The sequence below is a fragment of the Portunus trituberculatus genome, chromosome 25 (genome assembly GCF_017591435.1).
Source record: "Portunus trituberculatus isolate SZX2019 chromosome 25, ASM1759143v1, whole genome shotgun sequence".
Taxonomy (NCBI): domain Eukaryota; kingdom Metazoa; phylum Arthropoda; class Malacostraca; order Decapoda; family Portunidae; genus Portunus; species Portunus trituberculatus.
In genome coordinates, this window is record NC_059279.1 from 2,411,702 (window position 1) to 2,427,500 (window position 15,799).

The 15,799-nt window shown below is 39.4% G+C and overlaps 1 protein-coding gene across 7 annotated transcripts in view; it reads right to left on the reverse strand.

Moving 5' to 3' along the window:
- The window catches only part of LOC123508910, a 57,887-nt gene that overhangs the window by 9,360 nt on the left and 32,728 nt on the right, over positions 1–15,799 (reverse strand). For all 7 annotated transcript variants that reach the window (XM_045262927.1, XM_045262926.1, XM_045262928.1 and 4 more), the window contains exons 3-4: positions 1,521–1,613; positions 92–256 (exon numbers count right to left, since the gene is read on the reverse strand). In XM_045262927.1, coding sequence (XP_045118862.1) covers positions 92–256; positions 1,521–1,613 — 258 coding nt within the window. The remainder of the gene's footprint in view (positions 1–91; positions 257–1,520; positions 1,614–15,799) is intronic.

Here is a 15,799-nt window from a genome sequence, read left to right on the forward strand (position 1 = left end):
AACACAAAAACAGACAACTCAAAACAACACATGAAGCGCTACAACAACACAAACAAAACAGTAACACCTCAAATTTGCAGTGTCCATTTACCTGACGCCCCGATGCAGACCACCTTGGCTAGGGTGGCGTGGCGAAACTTGACGAGCACCTTGGTGGAGGACAGGTGCATCATGACCAGTAGGGGGCACATGAAGGCAGCCACGGCGAGCAGCGCAGCAGAGGCAGCTGACCCTACTCCCGCCACCTTGGTCTTCCCTGCAACACGCGAAGGAGGTTAGGCACGCTATATATAGGTAGGTACACAGATAGTTTGGAAAATAGGACACAGATAGATGAATAGATAAGCCGGAAAGTACGTAGATAGACAGAGATATAGGTAGATAAATTGATAGATAGATAGATGGATAATTAGATAGATAAATAGATAGCTAAATAGATAGACATATAGTAGGTACATGGATAGTTTGGAAAATAGGACACAGATAGATGAATAGATAAGCCGGAAAGTACGTAGATAGACAGAGATATAGGTCGATAGATTGATAGATAGATAAATGGATGATTAGATACATAGATAGATAAATAGATAGATAGGTAGATAGATAAATAGATAGAAACAATCATGGATGGATAGATATGTAGGCAGGATGGTAAGTAGATAGGTAGATAGATAGATAGATAGATAGATAGATAGATAAACAGATAGACACCTACATAAACAAATAAATAGATAGACAGACTGATATTTCATTCACAACACATTTAGCAAGATTCCAAAACTGCACAATCAATAACTTCATGCACACACACACACACAGAGAGAGAGAGAGAGAGAGAGAGAGAGAGAGAGAGAGAGAGAGAGAGAGAGAGAGAGAGAGAGAGAGAGAGAGAGAGTATCGCTAATCAGATCTTGCCTCTCATTTTTTTACATTGATTTAATTTAGACATATCTAGACTAACTATATATGATTAGTTTTTGTTACTTATTTTTGAATTTATAGTTGCAATTTATTAATAATTTATGTCCTATTACTAATGCTGATATTTGTACTTTCTTCTCGTCTTTCTTCCTCCTCCTCCTCCTTCTCCTCCTTCTTCTTCTCCTTATCATCCTCCATGTCCGCCTCCTCCTCCTTATCATCCTCCATGTCCGCCTCCTCCTCCTCCTCCTTCTCTTCCTCCTCCTTCCCCTCCTCCTCCTCCTTCTCACTATCTACTTCCTCTTTCTCCTCCTACTTTACTACATATTACTACTACTACTACTACTACTACTACTACTACTACCACCACTACTACTACTGTTACCACCACTCTGCCACATGTAAACCTAATGACATCTTGCATCTCTCATTTTCTTATCTTCTTACTATACAACAACAACAACAACAACAACAACAACAATAACTACTACTACTGCTACCACTACAACAACAATAACAACAACTACTACTACTACTACTACTACTACTACTACCACCACCACCATCACTACCGAGAGAGCCACACACTGGTTACTCACATGACACCTGGTATCTGGAGGAGTAGGAGGTGCAGGTCACGTAGTAGTCCCCCTGACACACCATCCACGGCCCGAAGTGACCCGACATGGCACCTGCAACAGAGGAGGAAGGTGAGACGCAGAGACAAACACTAATGAACATAAAGAAAGTTCAAGTGTTTTTCTCCTTTTCCTTTTTTTTTTTTTTTTTTAGCATGTTTGGTGTTTTACGCGAGTGTTTGAGAGAGAGAGAGAGAGAGAGAGAGAGAGAGAGAGAGAGAGAGAGAGAGAGAGAGAGAAAGGTAAGCACAAAGGAACATAAATGAGGAAGAGATGTACAAGTAAGACGCAAAGACAGTCACAAAGGAACGTAAAGGAAGAAGACAGGTACAGATAAGATGTAGAGAGAAACACAAATGAATATAAAGGAAGATCAAGTTTTTTTTCCTCTCTCTTTCTCTTTTTTTAACGCAGAGAAACACTAAAGAACACAAAATAAAGATCAAGTTTTTTTTTTTTTTCATTATTAGTATCATTTCTTTTAGTGGACTAAATTGTTGGTTCTTTTCTGCGAGTGTTTGTGAAAGAGAGATAAAATAAAGTCACATTGTTTTAAAAGATGTAGAATGTTGTGTTATGCGTGTATGTTCCTGTATTGACACTCATATATATAGCAAGTAAATGAATTAGTGTCCGAGTGAGTGAGTGAGTGAGTGAGTGAGTGAGTGAGTGAGTGAGTGTTTGAATGAGTGAGTAAGTGAGTGAGTGTGAGTGAGTGAGTGAATGTGAGTGTTTGAATGAGTTAGTGAGTGTGAGTGAGTGAGTGAGTGAATGTGAGTGTTTGAGTGAGTGAGTGAGTGAGTGAGTGACTGCCATCTTGCACAACACTTCATAACTGCATACAATAAATAAATAAATGAACCACTAATTAAGCAACAAGGTCAGTGTTTCTTGATGACGTTACGAATGAGGTCACTTCTGTACGTGTGTGTGTTCACTGTTTGATCTGCTACAGTCTCTGACGAGACAGCCAGACATTACCCTACGGAACGAGCTCAGAGCTCATTGTTTCCGATCTTCGGATAGGCCTGAGACCAGGCACACACCACACACCGGGACAACAAGGTCACAACTCCTCGATTTACATCCCGTACCTACTCACTGCTAGGTGAACAGGGGCTGTATCTCCACCCGTGTGTGTGTGTGTGCGCTCTAACCACTGAGCTACCGGGCCGTGTGTGTGTGTGTGTGTGTGTGTGTTTATAGATTTTTTCACAGGAATGAGTCACACTTTTAAATATTTCACCTTTTTAACTGACTAATCTCTCTCTCTCTCTCTCTCTCTCTCTCTCTCTCTCTCTCTCTCTCTCTCTCTCTCTCTCTCTCTCTCTCTCTCTCTCATCATTAAAATCAATCACCAAAATTAGAACAAAATTTCTACACATTCTCATCTCCTCTTGCCTTGTTAAATGTGTGTGTGTGTGTGTGTGTGTGTGTGTGTGTGTGTGTGTGTGTGTGTGTGTGTGTGTGTGTGTGTGTGTGTGTGTGTGTGTGTGTGTGTGTGTGTGTGTGTGTGTGTGTGTGTGTTAGTGTGTGTGTGTGTGGCACGGTGACTGGTGCACATCTCACTGGCTATAAATAAGAGAAGTGTCGCCCAGGTTTCAGTCACGGCTTGGTGGTTGAAAGAAAGACACGTGACGAGAGAGAGAGAGAGAGAGAGAGAGAGAGAGAGAGAGAGAGAGAGAGAGAGTGTGTGTGTGTGTGTGTGTGTGTGTGTGTGTGTGTGTGTGTGTGTGTGTGTGTGTGTGTGTGTGTGTGTGTGTGCGACCTACTGTGCTGGTGGTCGTAGTAATATTCGTGGTGGTGATGGTGGTGGTAGGTCGCCAGTCGCCAACCACCACCACCACCACCACCACGAGCTGAATCATTGAGGTCAAACGTGGTGTTTTTTTTCGCGTCTCTTTTGTCCTCGTGGAACCGTACACACACACACACACACACACACACACACACACACACACACACACACACACACACACACACACAAATAAACATGGACAGGCACATAGAGAGAGAGAGAGAGAGAGAGAGAGAGAGAGAGAGAGAGAGAGAGAGAGAGAGAGAGAGAATCAATAAATCACCCTAAAACAGCACATATTAATCCACGTTTTCTTTGATTATGAACTTCAGTATACCATAAATTCATCTTCAGTCTTGCTCTCTCACTTCCTCTGTAATATAAACTCTCTTCCATTATCTTTATTCTCTTACATTAATACATGCACATTTTGATTTTTTTTTTCACTTTTTCATCTAAATTTTCTTTGATTCTAAACATTACCACATCATAAACTGACCTCCATTCTTATCTGACTATTTTCCTTTATTATAAACTCTATCATCATTCGTATATTAATACATGCACATTTCTTTCCTTTTTTTGTCACTCTTTTTAATCTACATTTCCTGTGAATCATAAGCTGACCTTTATTCTTATCTGATAATTTTCTTTTTAATACAGACTTTATCGTCATTCATTCTTACATTAACACAGATACATTTCTACACCTTTCTCTTACTCCAGTTCTTTTCATCTCATTCAATTTTCGAATAAATAAAATATCTTCCCATTTTTCCTTCATTTAAATTCCGTACAGATACACAAGCTTTCCTTTTATTACAAACTTTATCGTCATTCATTCTTACATTAGCACAGATACGTCTCTACACCTTTCTCTCACTTCAATTCTTTCCATCTCACTCAATTTTCGAATAAAAAGAAAAAATAACTTCCCATTTTTCCTTCATTTAAATTCAGTACAGATTTACACGCTCCGTTTTCTTCTAAGCGTTAATACGTAATAGAAACAGGAACTTGATATCCACGCCAATTTTGTGACGCTGCGCGGATGTTTAAAATTGCATTCTTCCTTGCATTAACATTTAAGACACGCAAGGCGACGTTCCTTTGTTTCGCCACCGGTAGTTGTAACACAGACAGGGCTGCTTGTGTTTCTCCATCCACTAGTGACTGAGACCAAATACTTCAACATATGATTTTTGTGTCTCAGTATGTCGATAAATCAACCAGTCAATTAGTCAGTTAGTCAGTCAGTCAATCAATTCTCCAATTTTGATTATCTATTTTCACTTTTTCTTTAGGAATTGGTACTTCACTGAGCTTGTTTTCGTTGTTTTACTGTTTTAGACCAATGTTTCTCATACATAGAAATAAAAATAGTCAGCAAGTCAGTCTCGCAGTCAACGAATGGATGGATAAATTAGTCAGACAGTCAGACAGTCAGTCAATCAATCAGCCTCCCTTGTATCGATTATCACATTCGTTTCTCGTTACTAAACTCAGGCTTTCTAATCAGCAACACCTTTTCCTCGTTAACGTACTAATAATGCTGCAGCAACAAAGCATGGCATTATAAACTGTCCATTATCTTTCCCTTTCCTCATTTGTCAAGTATCGCATTAGGTTTGTCTCACTTTAGTTCTGAACCCTCATCTTTATTTACCAATACCGCGCTGGCGAGAAGACACGGCGCGGATGTCAAGTTAAATAAACGAGGCACATCTGACGCCCCGCTGTGGCGCCGCGTGGCTGTCACTGGGAAGCATCCGGCCAACCCTCCATCAACCCGTGACAAGGGATCGAGGAAATCACGCAACTCTCTCTAGGTCTTTGATCCGCACTGTCAAACATTTCCGCGTCATGTCTAAAGGAATGTTGTTGTAGATATCTTCTTTTCTTTTGATATATCTTGAGTTAGCCCAACAATATACAGTTAAACAGGATATCATCTTATCACCGTTTATGATTTCTTTACTATCATTTCATCTCATTTTCTTAAGTATTGATTTTCCTTACAATATTAACACTTTCACTGCAATATGCAACAATTCACAGCATTTAAAGCAAGGTATGAAACCATTAGAAGATGAAGAAAGAAAAGATTTTGCAGTTTTTATCGAGTACAATGTTTGCATGTGGCTGTGGAACAAGAGATGTGTCGGAATGGCTAATGACACAGAGTAAGTGTGCCAGACAGAAGTGAAAGGGAAGCTAAGCCAATTACGTGGTCAATAACATCTATCTTTATATTTCTTCCCTCTTATTTGGTTCAAGATGACATAGTGTAGGTAGGGCTTCCTCACTCGGGGCAACGGTTTCCTAGCGGGTGGGCTTTGAGATAGGAGGTACTACAAAATGTACCGCCCTTTAGCCCATAAATTCCTGTGAAAAGCCCACATGGTATAAATAAATAAAAAAAAAAAGAGGTGATCTAATCTTGTATTCCTTGTACTTTTCAGCCATTATTGCTTATCCCCTGAATAATAAAGGAGTGATGTGGTCAGTACACGTGCAGTTTCTATTCACAGGTTATTATTAGTTCTTAGTCGGTGCAAGATTACATAAAGATCTGATTTTTGTGTCCCTTATATAGTCTTTCTAATCAATATTCGTTAAAGGAATGTTGTGATCAATATATTATCTATTCATAGGCATTGTATCTTGGTCCAAAACTGTATAGAATGTGTCTGATATTGTATTCCTAGTATATTTTATGTCGTAATGTTTGTCAAATGAAAGTTTAACGCCTTCAGTACCATGACGCATTTCCATATTCATTCTGCTTACTATTTGGTAATTCTGTACAGCTTCAGAAACTTATGTGGGGGATTAGAATAGTGAAGACTGTGGCCATTGATCTTCTGACATCCATAGACCCTTCCTAATGTCAATAAAATGGTCGAATGGTACACAATTTTCGAGGTAAAAATGTGTCCCAGTATTGAAGGAGTTAAGGGATGCTGCAGTCAATACATCATCTATTCATGTCTTACTCGGTTCAATATTATACAAAATTAATCTGTTATTATTTTTTTTGCCTTTCGGGACCATTAACATGAATCAACTGAAAACCTAAGGGGGTGCTGTGGTCAATGTATCATCTATCTATAGCCATTACCTCTTAGTACGTCCAACATTATATAAAGATGATCTCTATTGCCCCGTCAAGGCCAGGAATAGAGAGACAGAGGCGTTGTTTACATTTCTTAGTCGATCCTAGCAGCGGCAGCGGCGGCAGTGGCAAGGGCGCACCTCCTGTATAAGCTACGTAGATCCCTCCGCCTCGATACGTAAGTCGGTGCAGGTGTACGGATATGAGTCACCTCGATCTCTGTTCTATATACAAGAACCTATTTATATTGACGGACAAGGACTGTTCTGTATAGGCATGGCCATAGACTGTATATTTGACTATGGTATGACTTTAATCTAGTGCTACCGCTATTCCTTCCCTTGATCCTGCTTCAGCTACTTTTGAGGACCAGCCAGCGCTGCACCATTCAAAAAGGCAGCCAGGCATCTTACTACCCAACGACTCAGCCAGACAGTAAGCCAGCCAGTCAGTCAGAGAAAAAAGTCAAACAATAAATCAGCTAACCAACCAGTCAGTAAACATATTAGACGATCAACCAGTCAGCCAGTCAGCCAACCATGCAATCGTTATAAACATGTCTTTTAAACTGTCACTCATAATCAGTCAGCCAGTCAGTCAGAGAAAAGTCAAAGAACCAGGCAGCTAATCAACCAATCAACCAGTCAGTCAACCAGTCAACCAGTCAGCCAACCAAATAGTCAGATAGAAAAAAAAAATACCACCTAACCAAACCAGACAGCCAGCCAACCAGCCAGCCATTCAGTGAGCCAGCTAACCATTATAGCCAACAGTCAGCCAACCAGCCAGCCACAAGTAGACCACCATGCATCTGGGGCACAGGTGTTTCTTGATAAGTATACTGTGTGGCCCAAGTGTGTGTGTGTGTGTGTGTGTCTCTCTCTCTCTCTCTCTCTCTCTCTCTCTCTCTCTCTCTCTCTCTCTCTCTCTCTCTCTCTCTCAATTGTTCATCCTTCTTGGAAACGCATTGCATAAGGACACACTAACAACATTGACTCTTCCTTATTTCTACACGATTCACTGCCACGAAACGGAATATGACGCAGAAATGAGATGAAAAATACTGCACCCTTTTTCCGAAGTCACGTTACAGCTATTACACGAAAGAAAAGAATAAATAGATACAGAAACTACCTTTATATTTTCCCTTTTCCAATAATACAAAACCCACGTGCAACTTAACTCCTTCAGTAATGGGACGTATATTTTTTACCTTGAGTTTTTGGGTTATGATTAGACGATTTTGTATACATCAGGAAGGGTTTACAGAGATCAGATGATTAACCCCTTCAGTACCAGGACACGTTTTTCATATTCATTCTGCTTACTATTTGGCGATTTCATACAACTTCAGAAACTCATGTGGGGGATTAAAACAATGAAGACAGGCCATTAATCTTCTGACCTCCATAGACCCTTCCTAATGTAAATAAAACCGTCTAATCACACTAAAACTCAAGGTAAAAATGCGTCCCAGTACTGAAGACGGTTAATGGCTAGAGTCTTCACTATTTTAATCCCCCACATAAATTTCTGAAGCTGTATAAAATCACCAAAGAGTAAACAGAATGAATATGGAAAAACGCGTCCTGGTACTGAAAGGGTTAAGGCGAGACAGAAAAAGTGACAGTCGGAGGCCGCGCTTTCAGTCAACCCTACGTCTAAATTTATCACCTGGTTTAGTTACGTATGTCAGGCGAGGCGAGGAGCACAGAGGGAGGGAGAGTGGGAGAGGGAGGGGCGTGTCAGGAAGAGGCAGGCGGAGAGAGTGAGAGGAGTAGGAAGGAGTGACGTCAAGGGGAACAGTTATAAGGGCGAAAATCCAGGTATTGTGTAGTGTAAAAATGGACGCAAAACAATACCGCATTCCGTTAGCGCCAGGATTAGTAATTAGTGTGGTTCCGGGTGCCGTATTGTGGGCTCGTGAGGAAAACGGGGGAGGGGTGGGAGTGTGGAGTGACAAGGGGGGATGGGATGCTGTGTGTGTGTGTGTGTGTGTGTGTGTGTGTGTGTGTGTGTGTGTGTGTGTGTGTGTGTGTGTGTGTGTGTCTGGTGGTGGTGGTGGTGGTGGTGGTGGTGGTGGTGGTAGTAGTAGTAGTAGTAGTAGTAGTAGTAGTAGTAGTAGAAGAAGAAGAAGAAGAAGAAGAAGAAGAAGAAGAAAGAAGAAGAAGAAGAAGTAGTAGTAGTAGTAGTAGTAGTAGTAGTAGTAGTAGTAGCAGCAGCAGCAGCAGCAGCAGCAGCAGCAGCAGCAGCAGCAGTAGTAGTAGTAGTAGTAGTAGTAGTAGTAGTAGTAGTAGTAGTAGTAGTAGTAGTAGTAGTAGCAGCAGCAGCAGCAGCAGCAGTAGTAGTAACAACATCAGCAACAGAAGCAATAACAATTCATCATCACTTTCATCATACTGCTCTCATTTCCTCTTCCTGTTCCTATTTTTTTTGCTCTTAATCATCCTGTTCCAATCACAAGCATCATTTTAACATTCCTCCCCACTTTTCCCTGTTCCTCATCCCGCGGTAAGCTGATTGAGATGCGGATGTTCTATAAATGCCTACACCTGGTCAGTCAAACGGGCGATCATCTGAAGTGAAGGCGAACTGGTAAAGGTAAACACACACACACACACACACACACACACACACACACACACACACACACACACACACACACACACATGCCCACAGACACATCCGCCTACTTGAGCTGCGTCTCGGAAGGTTACAATGCGATGGCTGTGACGCAGAACGATTGAATTTTCACCATGAACCCACTAAAAAAAAAAAAAATGGTTAAAATAAAAAAAAAATATTTTGCCCTCTCCAAAATTAGCATATTCACTAATTTGGACTATACACTAAAAAATAAAAAAAAAATGGTTAAAATAAAAAAATTCTGAGGAGTTATATTTATTTTGTACTAGTTTTAACAGGTTCCATTTGAAGTTATTTGAGTTTTTAAAGGTGGTTGTGTGTGTGTGTGTGTGTGTGTGTGTGTGTGTGTGTGTGTGTGTAATTCCAGGAGTGGTTTTATAAAGTTTAGTGGATGTTCTAGAATTTTTCAGACTGTTTACGTGATTCTAAGCATATTTTCGGGGATCAAGTAGAAGTGTGTTTTCCTGATTCTAATGATACTTTTTGGGTCTAGTCTAAGTTATTGGAGTTTTTCAAGAGTATTTCGGGATTCTAGGGGTATTTTGAGGATCTAGTCTAAGTAATTGGGGTTTTCAGGGTGCTTTTGTGATTCTAGGGGTATTTTGGGGGATCTTGTGTAAGTTATTTGGGTTTTCAAGGATGTTTTTGTGATTTTAAAGATATTTAGGGAACCTAGTGGAAGTTATTGAGGATTTCCAATGTGATTTCGTGATTTTACATATATCTTGGGAGTCTAGTGGAAGTTATTGGGGTTTTCATGAGTGTTTTCCTGATTGTAGAGATATTTTGTGGGTGTAGAGTAAGTTATTGGGGTTTTCAAGCGTGTTCATGTGATTCTAGGGTCAATTTGGGGTTAAGTAGAAGATATTTGGGTTTTAAAGTGTTATCATGATTCAAAAGACAGATTAACAGAGTCCAGTTGAAGTTATTGGGGTTTTCAAGGCCCTCCGTGACTTGGTTGATAGTTTAACGTGAGTTGGTGGGTTGGTGGTGAGAGTTCCTGGGAGTTTCAATGGTGTCTTCACAGTGACAGTTCATCATGCCCTATTGGAAGCTAAGATTGTCGTAATTCAAGCAACGGTTTAGGAAGAATAAAATGTAAAAATCACACACGAAAATCCAACTAATCACTGCAGTGGCCTTGGCAAACTGTCCTTGCGAGAGACAAGAAGAAAAAAAAAGTGAAAGAAAACGGAGTGAATGCGAAACTTCTGACGGGACGCAGGATTGAAATAGAAAACGAGACGAAAAAGACAGAAAACGACAGAAAAAAAAAAAAACTGAAGGTGAGAATGAAAAAAATGTATCAAGTCACGCTGCATCTCATCGACGCCCAATGTTACGACACGTGGGAGGAGAGAGAGAAGAAAAAAAAAAAAAACTAGAAAAAAGATAGTAACGGAAGTGAGGAATATGCAAGACCTGAACGTGTGTGAATTCTGTAGTGTGTTTAAAGGTTCCTGGGATGGTAATGTGCTTGGCGGCCGTGAGTGTGTGGTAGGAAGAGGGAGACGGAGAGAGGGAGAGAGGATGAGAACTTGTGTGTTAGAGGTGAAGGGGGACAAGGAAGCAGCAGAGGAGAGATAAGAGAAGGCTATTAACGGAAAGGATTAAAAGGTAAACAGAGAAACGAGAATGGGAAGAGTAAAGATTGCAATGAAAGAAGTAAGAATAAAGAGAAGGGATAGGAGAATGACGAAGGAAGGAAGGAAGAAGGAAGAAGAACTAGAATATAAACGAAGAGGGAGAAAGGGGACGAAACAAGGAAAAAGCGCAAAAGTAGGATAGGAAATGAAGAAGGAAGGAAGAAGAAGGAAGAAGAAGGAAAACATAAACGAAGAGAGAGAAAAAAAAAGTGAAGAAAGGAGAAAGCGAGAAAGTAATAGTAAGAGAAGTACTAAAACAACAACAACAACAACAACAACAACAACAACAACAACAACAAAGAGGAAGAAACTGGTGGAGACAAAAATAAACACAAAGGCGTATATGAACAAAAAAAAAAAAAAAAAAGACAAACAAACATTTAACCAACACAATAGAACAAACAAGCGAATACGAAAACAATTACCAGCAGGTGACGAGAGAGAGAGAGAGAGAGAGAGAGAGAGAGAGAGAGAGAGAGAGAGAGAGAGAGAGAGAGAGACAAAAACAAAACAGCAACATCAACAATAACAAGACAGGTACTAGTGGACAGTTATTCACCTCCGTTGTTGAATGAAAGCAAAAAAACTAACACAAAAAAGAACAACAACAACAACAATCTGCGTCTCTCGTGTCTACTCAAGCACACGTGTCGCCAAATGGCCAGCGTGTTTTTAGAAGGTGATGAAAGCTCTTATTCTTAACCCCCTTCAGAACTGATACGCATTTTTACCATGAATTTTGTACCCCTTCAGTATTAGGATGCATTTTTACCATGAATTTTGTACCTTTTCAGTATTAGGACGCATTTTTACCATGAATTTTGTATCCCTTCAACACTGGGACTCGTTTTTACCATGAATTTTGTACCTTTTCAGTACTTGGACGCATTTTCACCATGAATTTTGTACCCCTTCAGAACTGGGACGCATTTTTACCATGAATTTTGTATCCCTTTAGTACTAGAACGCATTTTTACCAAGAATTTTATGTACGATTAAACCATTTTATTTACACTTGGAAGGGTCCATGGAGGTTAGAAGATTAATAGCCACAGTCTTCGCTATTTTTAATCCACCACACAAGTTTCTGAGAATGCATAGAATCACCAAATAGTAAGCAGATCGAATATGAAAACGTGTCCTGGTATTGAAAGGGTTAAACAAGTAAAGACTTCTCAAAAGCTACAAATATTCAGGTTCTTGTAGTGTTCTTTGCTCACTGCTGTTCTTCTTTTTCGTCTTTTTCACTGTTAGATGTGCATTTTTAAATATGTTACTAAAATTTTTATATCTAAACACGTAAGGTTTTCATAAAGACTGTTTTCAAAGGCTACAAATATTCAGATTCTCGTGTTCTTTCTTTTTGACTCTTTCACTGTTTGACATGCATTTTTCTATACGCTACTAATTTTTTTTTTCTTATTTCTAAACACGTAAGGTTTTCATAAAGACTGTTTCAAAGATTCTTGTGGTGTTCTTTCCTCAATATTGCTCCTTTTTCGACTCTTTCACTGTTAGATATACACTTTTTCTATACGTTACTGAAGTTCTTATTTCTAAACATGTAAGGTTTTCGTAAAGTCTGTTTCCAAAGGCTACAAATACACTGGATCTAGTGCTGTTCTTTCCTCACTACAGTTTTTATTTTCTTTCATTGCTAGATTCATTTTCTCTATAGGCAACTTTTTAAACATTTATTTAGTGTACCGTGTTTGTTAAAATAGTTGCGTAGCTTCGGGAAAGACATCAGTTTCTTCATCTCTTGGCTTAGATAGTTTTGTTGGTAAGATAACACAGACTTTCAGATATTTTACTCAAGACATAGTGGTGCGGAATCTCTCTCAAGCCACAGTGTATGGAGACGTCCTTGGAAGTTGTGAGAATATATTGACAGCACAAACAGACAAGGTGAGACGGTGAAATGTTTGAAAATACGGACAGGAAAGCTAACGGGGGGCCTCTTGCATCATGAGAGAGAGAGAGAGAGAGAGAGAGAGAGAGAGAGAGAGAGAGAGAGAGAGAGAGAGAGAGAGAGGGGGGATAGTTGAAGACAGCATTTCACCTTCGACAAGCTCCAGCCAGCCGCTCAAAAAAAAACTCCCATATGTTAACCTAACCCAACTAAATCTACCTTTACTCAAATAGATAAAAATAAACCAAACACTGCCACGAAGAAAACGATCGTACGGAGGTAAACAAGACCGTACTTGAGCGAAGAGAGAGAGAGAGAGAGAGAGAGAGAGAGAGAGAGAAAGAAGTTACTTAAATAACCCATGTCTGGGCCTCCCTCCCCACACACACGCACACACACTCACTCACACACACACACACACACACACACACACACACAAGCCACGTCAAGGTCCACACCTCCAGAAAAAAGAAAAAAAAACATCCTTCGTCAGGTAACATGAAGGTCGGTCTGCCACAAACTCCGAGCACATGTTTAGCTGAGTAGCCTTGTTCGGTCCCGCGTGGTGGTCACATGCCTGTCCTGTCCCCTACCGTGTGTTTATAATCAACCCCTTCAGTACTGGGACACATTTTTACCTTGAGATTTGTGTAGGATTAGACCATTTTTTTGGCATTAGGAAGGGTCTATGGAGGTCAGGAGATTAATGGTCACAGTCCTCACTATTTTAATCCCTTCAGTGCTGGGACACATTTTTACCTTGAGATTTGTGTAGGATTAGACCATTTTTTTTGGCATTAGGAAGGGTCTATGGAGGTCAGGAGATTAATGGTCACAGTCCTCACTATTTTAATCCCTTCAGTGCTGGGACACATTTTTACCTTGAGATTTGTGTAGGATTAGACCATTTTATTGACATTAGGAAGGGTCTATGGAGTTCAGGAGATTAATGGCCACAGTCCTCACTATTTTAATCCACCACATAAGTTTCTCAAGTATAAAATCACCAACTAGTGACCAGAATTAATATGGAAACGCGTCATGGTACTGAAGGGGTTAAGCTTCCTTTCTTTTCTACCTTTTTTGTTCTTTCTTTCTGTCATTTACGTTCGTTTTTTTTTTCTCTCTCATCCCGTTGTTCTTTTATCATCTTATTCTCTGCCTTCCTTCCTTCCTTCCTTCCGTCCTTCTTCCTTCTTTCCTTTCTTTAAGCGCCCCTGTACTCATGTTCCTTTATTCGGCGTGAGTTTTGCAGGCATCACTGAAGAATATTATTATTATTACTATTATTATGAAAGGTTTATTTTATTTTTTTTTTCCGTTCTTGTCTAAACGTGTTGGTTTTTGTGTTCTTCTCTGCTTGTAACTACGCATATTACAGCTAGTTATTGTTGGTGCTGTTGTTGTTGTTGTTTTGTTTGTACTGTTAGTATTGTTATTACTGTTGTTGTTGTTGTTGATGATGATGATGATAATATTGATGGTGTTGTTGTTGCTGTTGTTGTTGTTGTTGTTGTTGTTGTTGTAGTTAATGATGATAGCGATGATGCTGTGATGATATTGATGGTGTTGTTGATGATGATAATGATGATGTTGTTGTTGTTGTTGTTGTTGTTGTTGATGATGATGATAGCGATGATGCTTTGATGATGATACTGATGTTGTTGTTGTTGTTGTTGCTGCTGCTGCTGCTGTTGTTATTGTCTCCCTCTCTATCATATTCGACTGTATATATTTTACTGTTATTTTGCTATTCCCTATTCCCTATTCCCTATTCCTATTTTCTTTTTCTCCTTGTCATTCATTCTAACACAATCACTATCATTTTCATCTTTTCTCTCTATGTGTTTACTTTCACTCGCTTTCTTCCTCCCATAAGATCATTCTAAACACCGCTCATCTTTCCTATTTGTCATTCGTTCCGCCTTATGCTATATACACCTGAACTAATTACTCGCTCCCTTACCTGCTCATGGATTAGCCAGGTAACAAAAGGGGTCAATTGTACTAATCTTACCTGCATTTTTCTTTTCTCCCGCTTTTTACCTGTTAATGTTCCTCCTTTTCTCATTTTCATTCATTTTAATACATCCACTACAATTTTATTATTTTCTATCTGTGTGTTTATTTTTTTCGCTTTCTTCTTCCCATAAGATAAATTTAAACATCGCTCATTTTTCCTATTCCTCACTTGCTTCCTTTTATGCTATATACACCTGGACTAATCACTCACTCCCTTACCTGCTCACGGATTAGCCAGGTAACAAAAGGGGTCAGTATTACTATTTTTACCTGTACTTTTCTTTTTCTCTTGCTTTTTACCTGTTATTGTTCCTCCTCCCTTACCTGGCCACTAATTAATGCAGGTGAGAAGAAATAAATCAGGTTAACTTTTCTCTTTTTTCTTTACTTTTTTTTCATCTGTTTATTTTCTCCCCTCACTTTTTTTCTTCTTTTACGTCTAACACTTGTAAACACAGACTTCTTGCCTCACATTGTTGTTCCCTTCACTTTACTATTTATATCTATTTTTTCTGTCCCTCGTTTTTTCCTCATACCTGTAAACTTGAAGTAATTAAGTGCTCTTCTTGTTCCCTCACCTGGTCACGGATTTCTTCAGGTAAGTTAACAAGGAAGGAATTAATCTTATCATTTATATATTCATTTTCGTTTTTTTTTCTTTCCTCCCTCATTTTTCTCTCCTCATACATCTCAAGTGCACATTAATTAAGCGCCTCTATTGTTGTTCCTATTCTTTTTTGCCTTGGTAACGAGTTTCGACAGGTAAGCAACAAAAAGATCATTAATTCATATATTCCATTTATTTTTCTACTTCATTTTTTTTTTTTTCCTCTTTTATCTGTAAACCTGTTCATTTATTACCCGCTTCTGTTGTTGATCTTGTTCTTCCCTTACCTTACAGATTTCGACAGGTAAGCAACAAGAAAAGCATTGATAATATACGTTCAGATATTCAGACAAGTTGGAGGTGAGTTTATTTAAATTCACCTCTCTACACCTGTATTTTTCTCTTCACCTCCCTTCCGATTGATAATATAGTTTCTCTTGTTGTTTCCTTCTTCATTTTTCTCCCATACCTGTACATTAATTAGGCGGTACTGT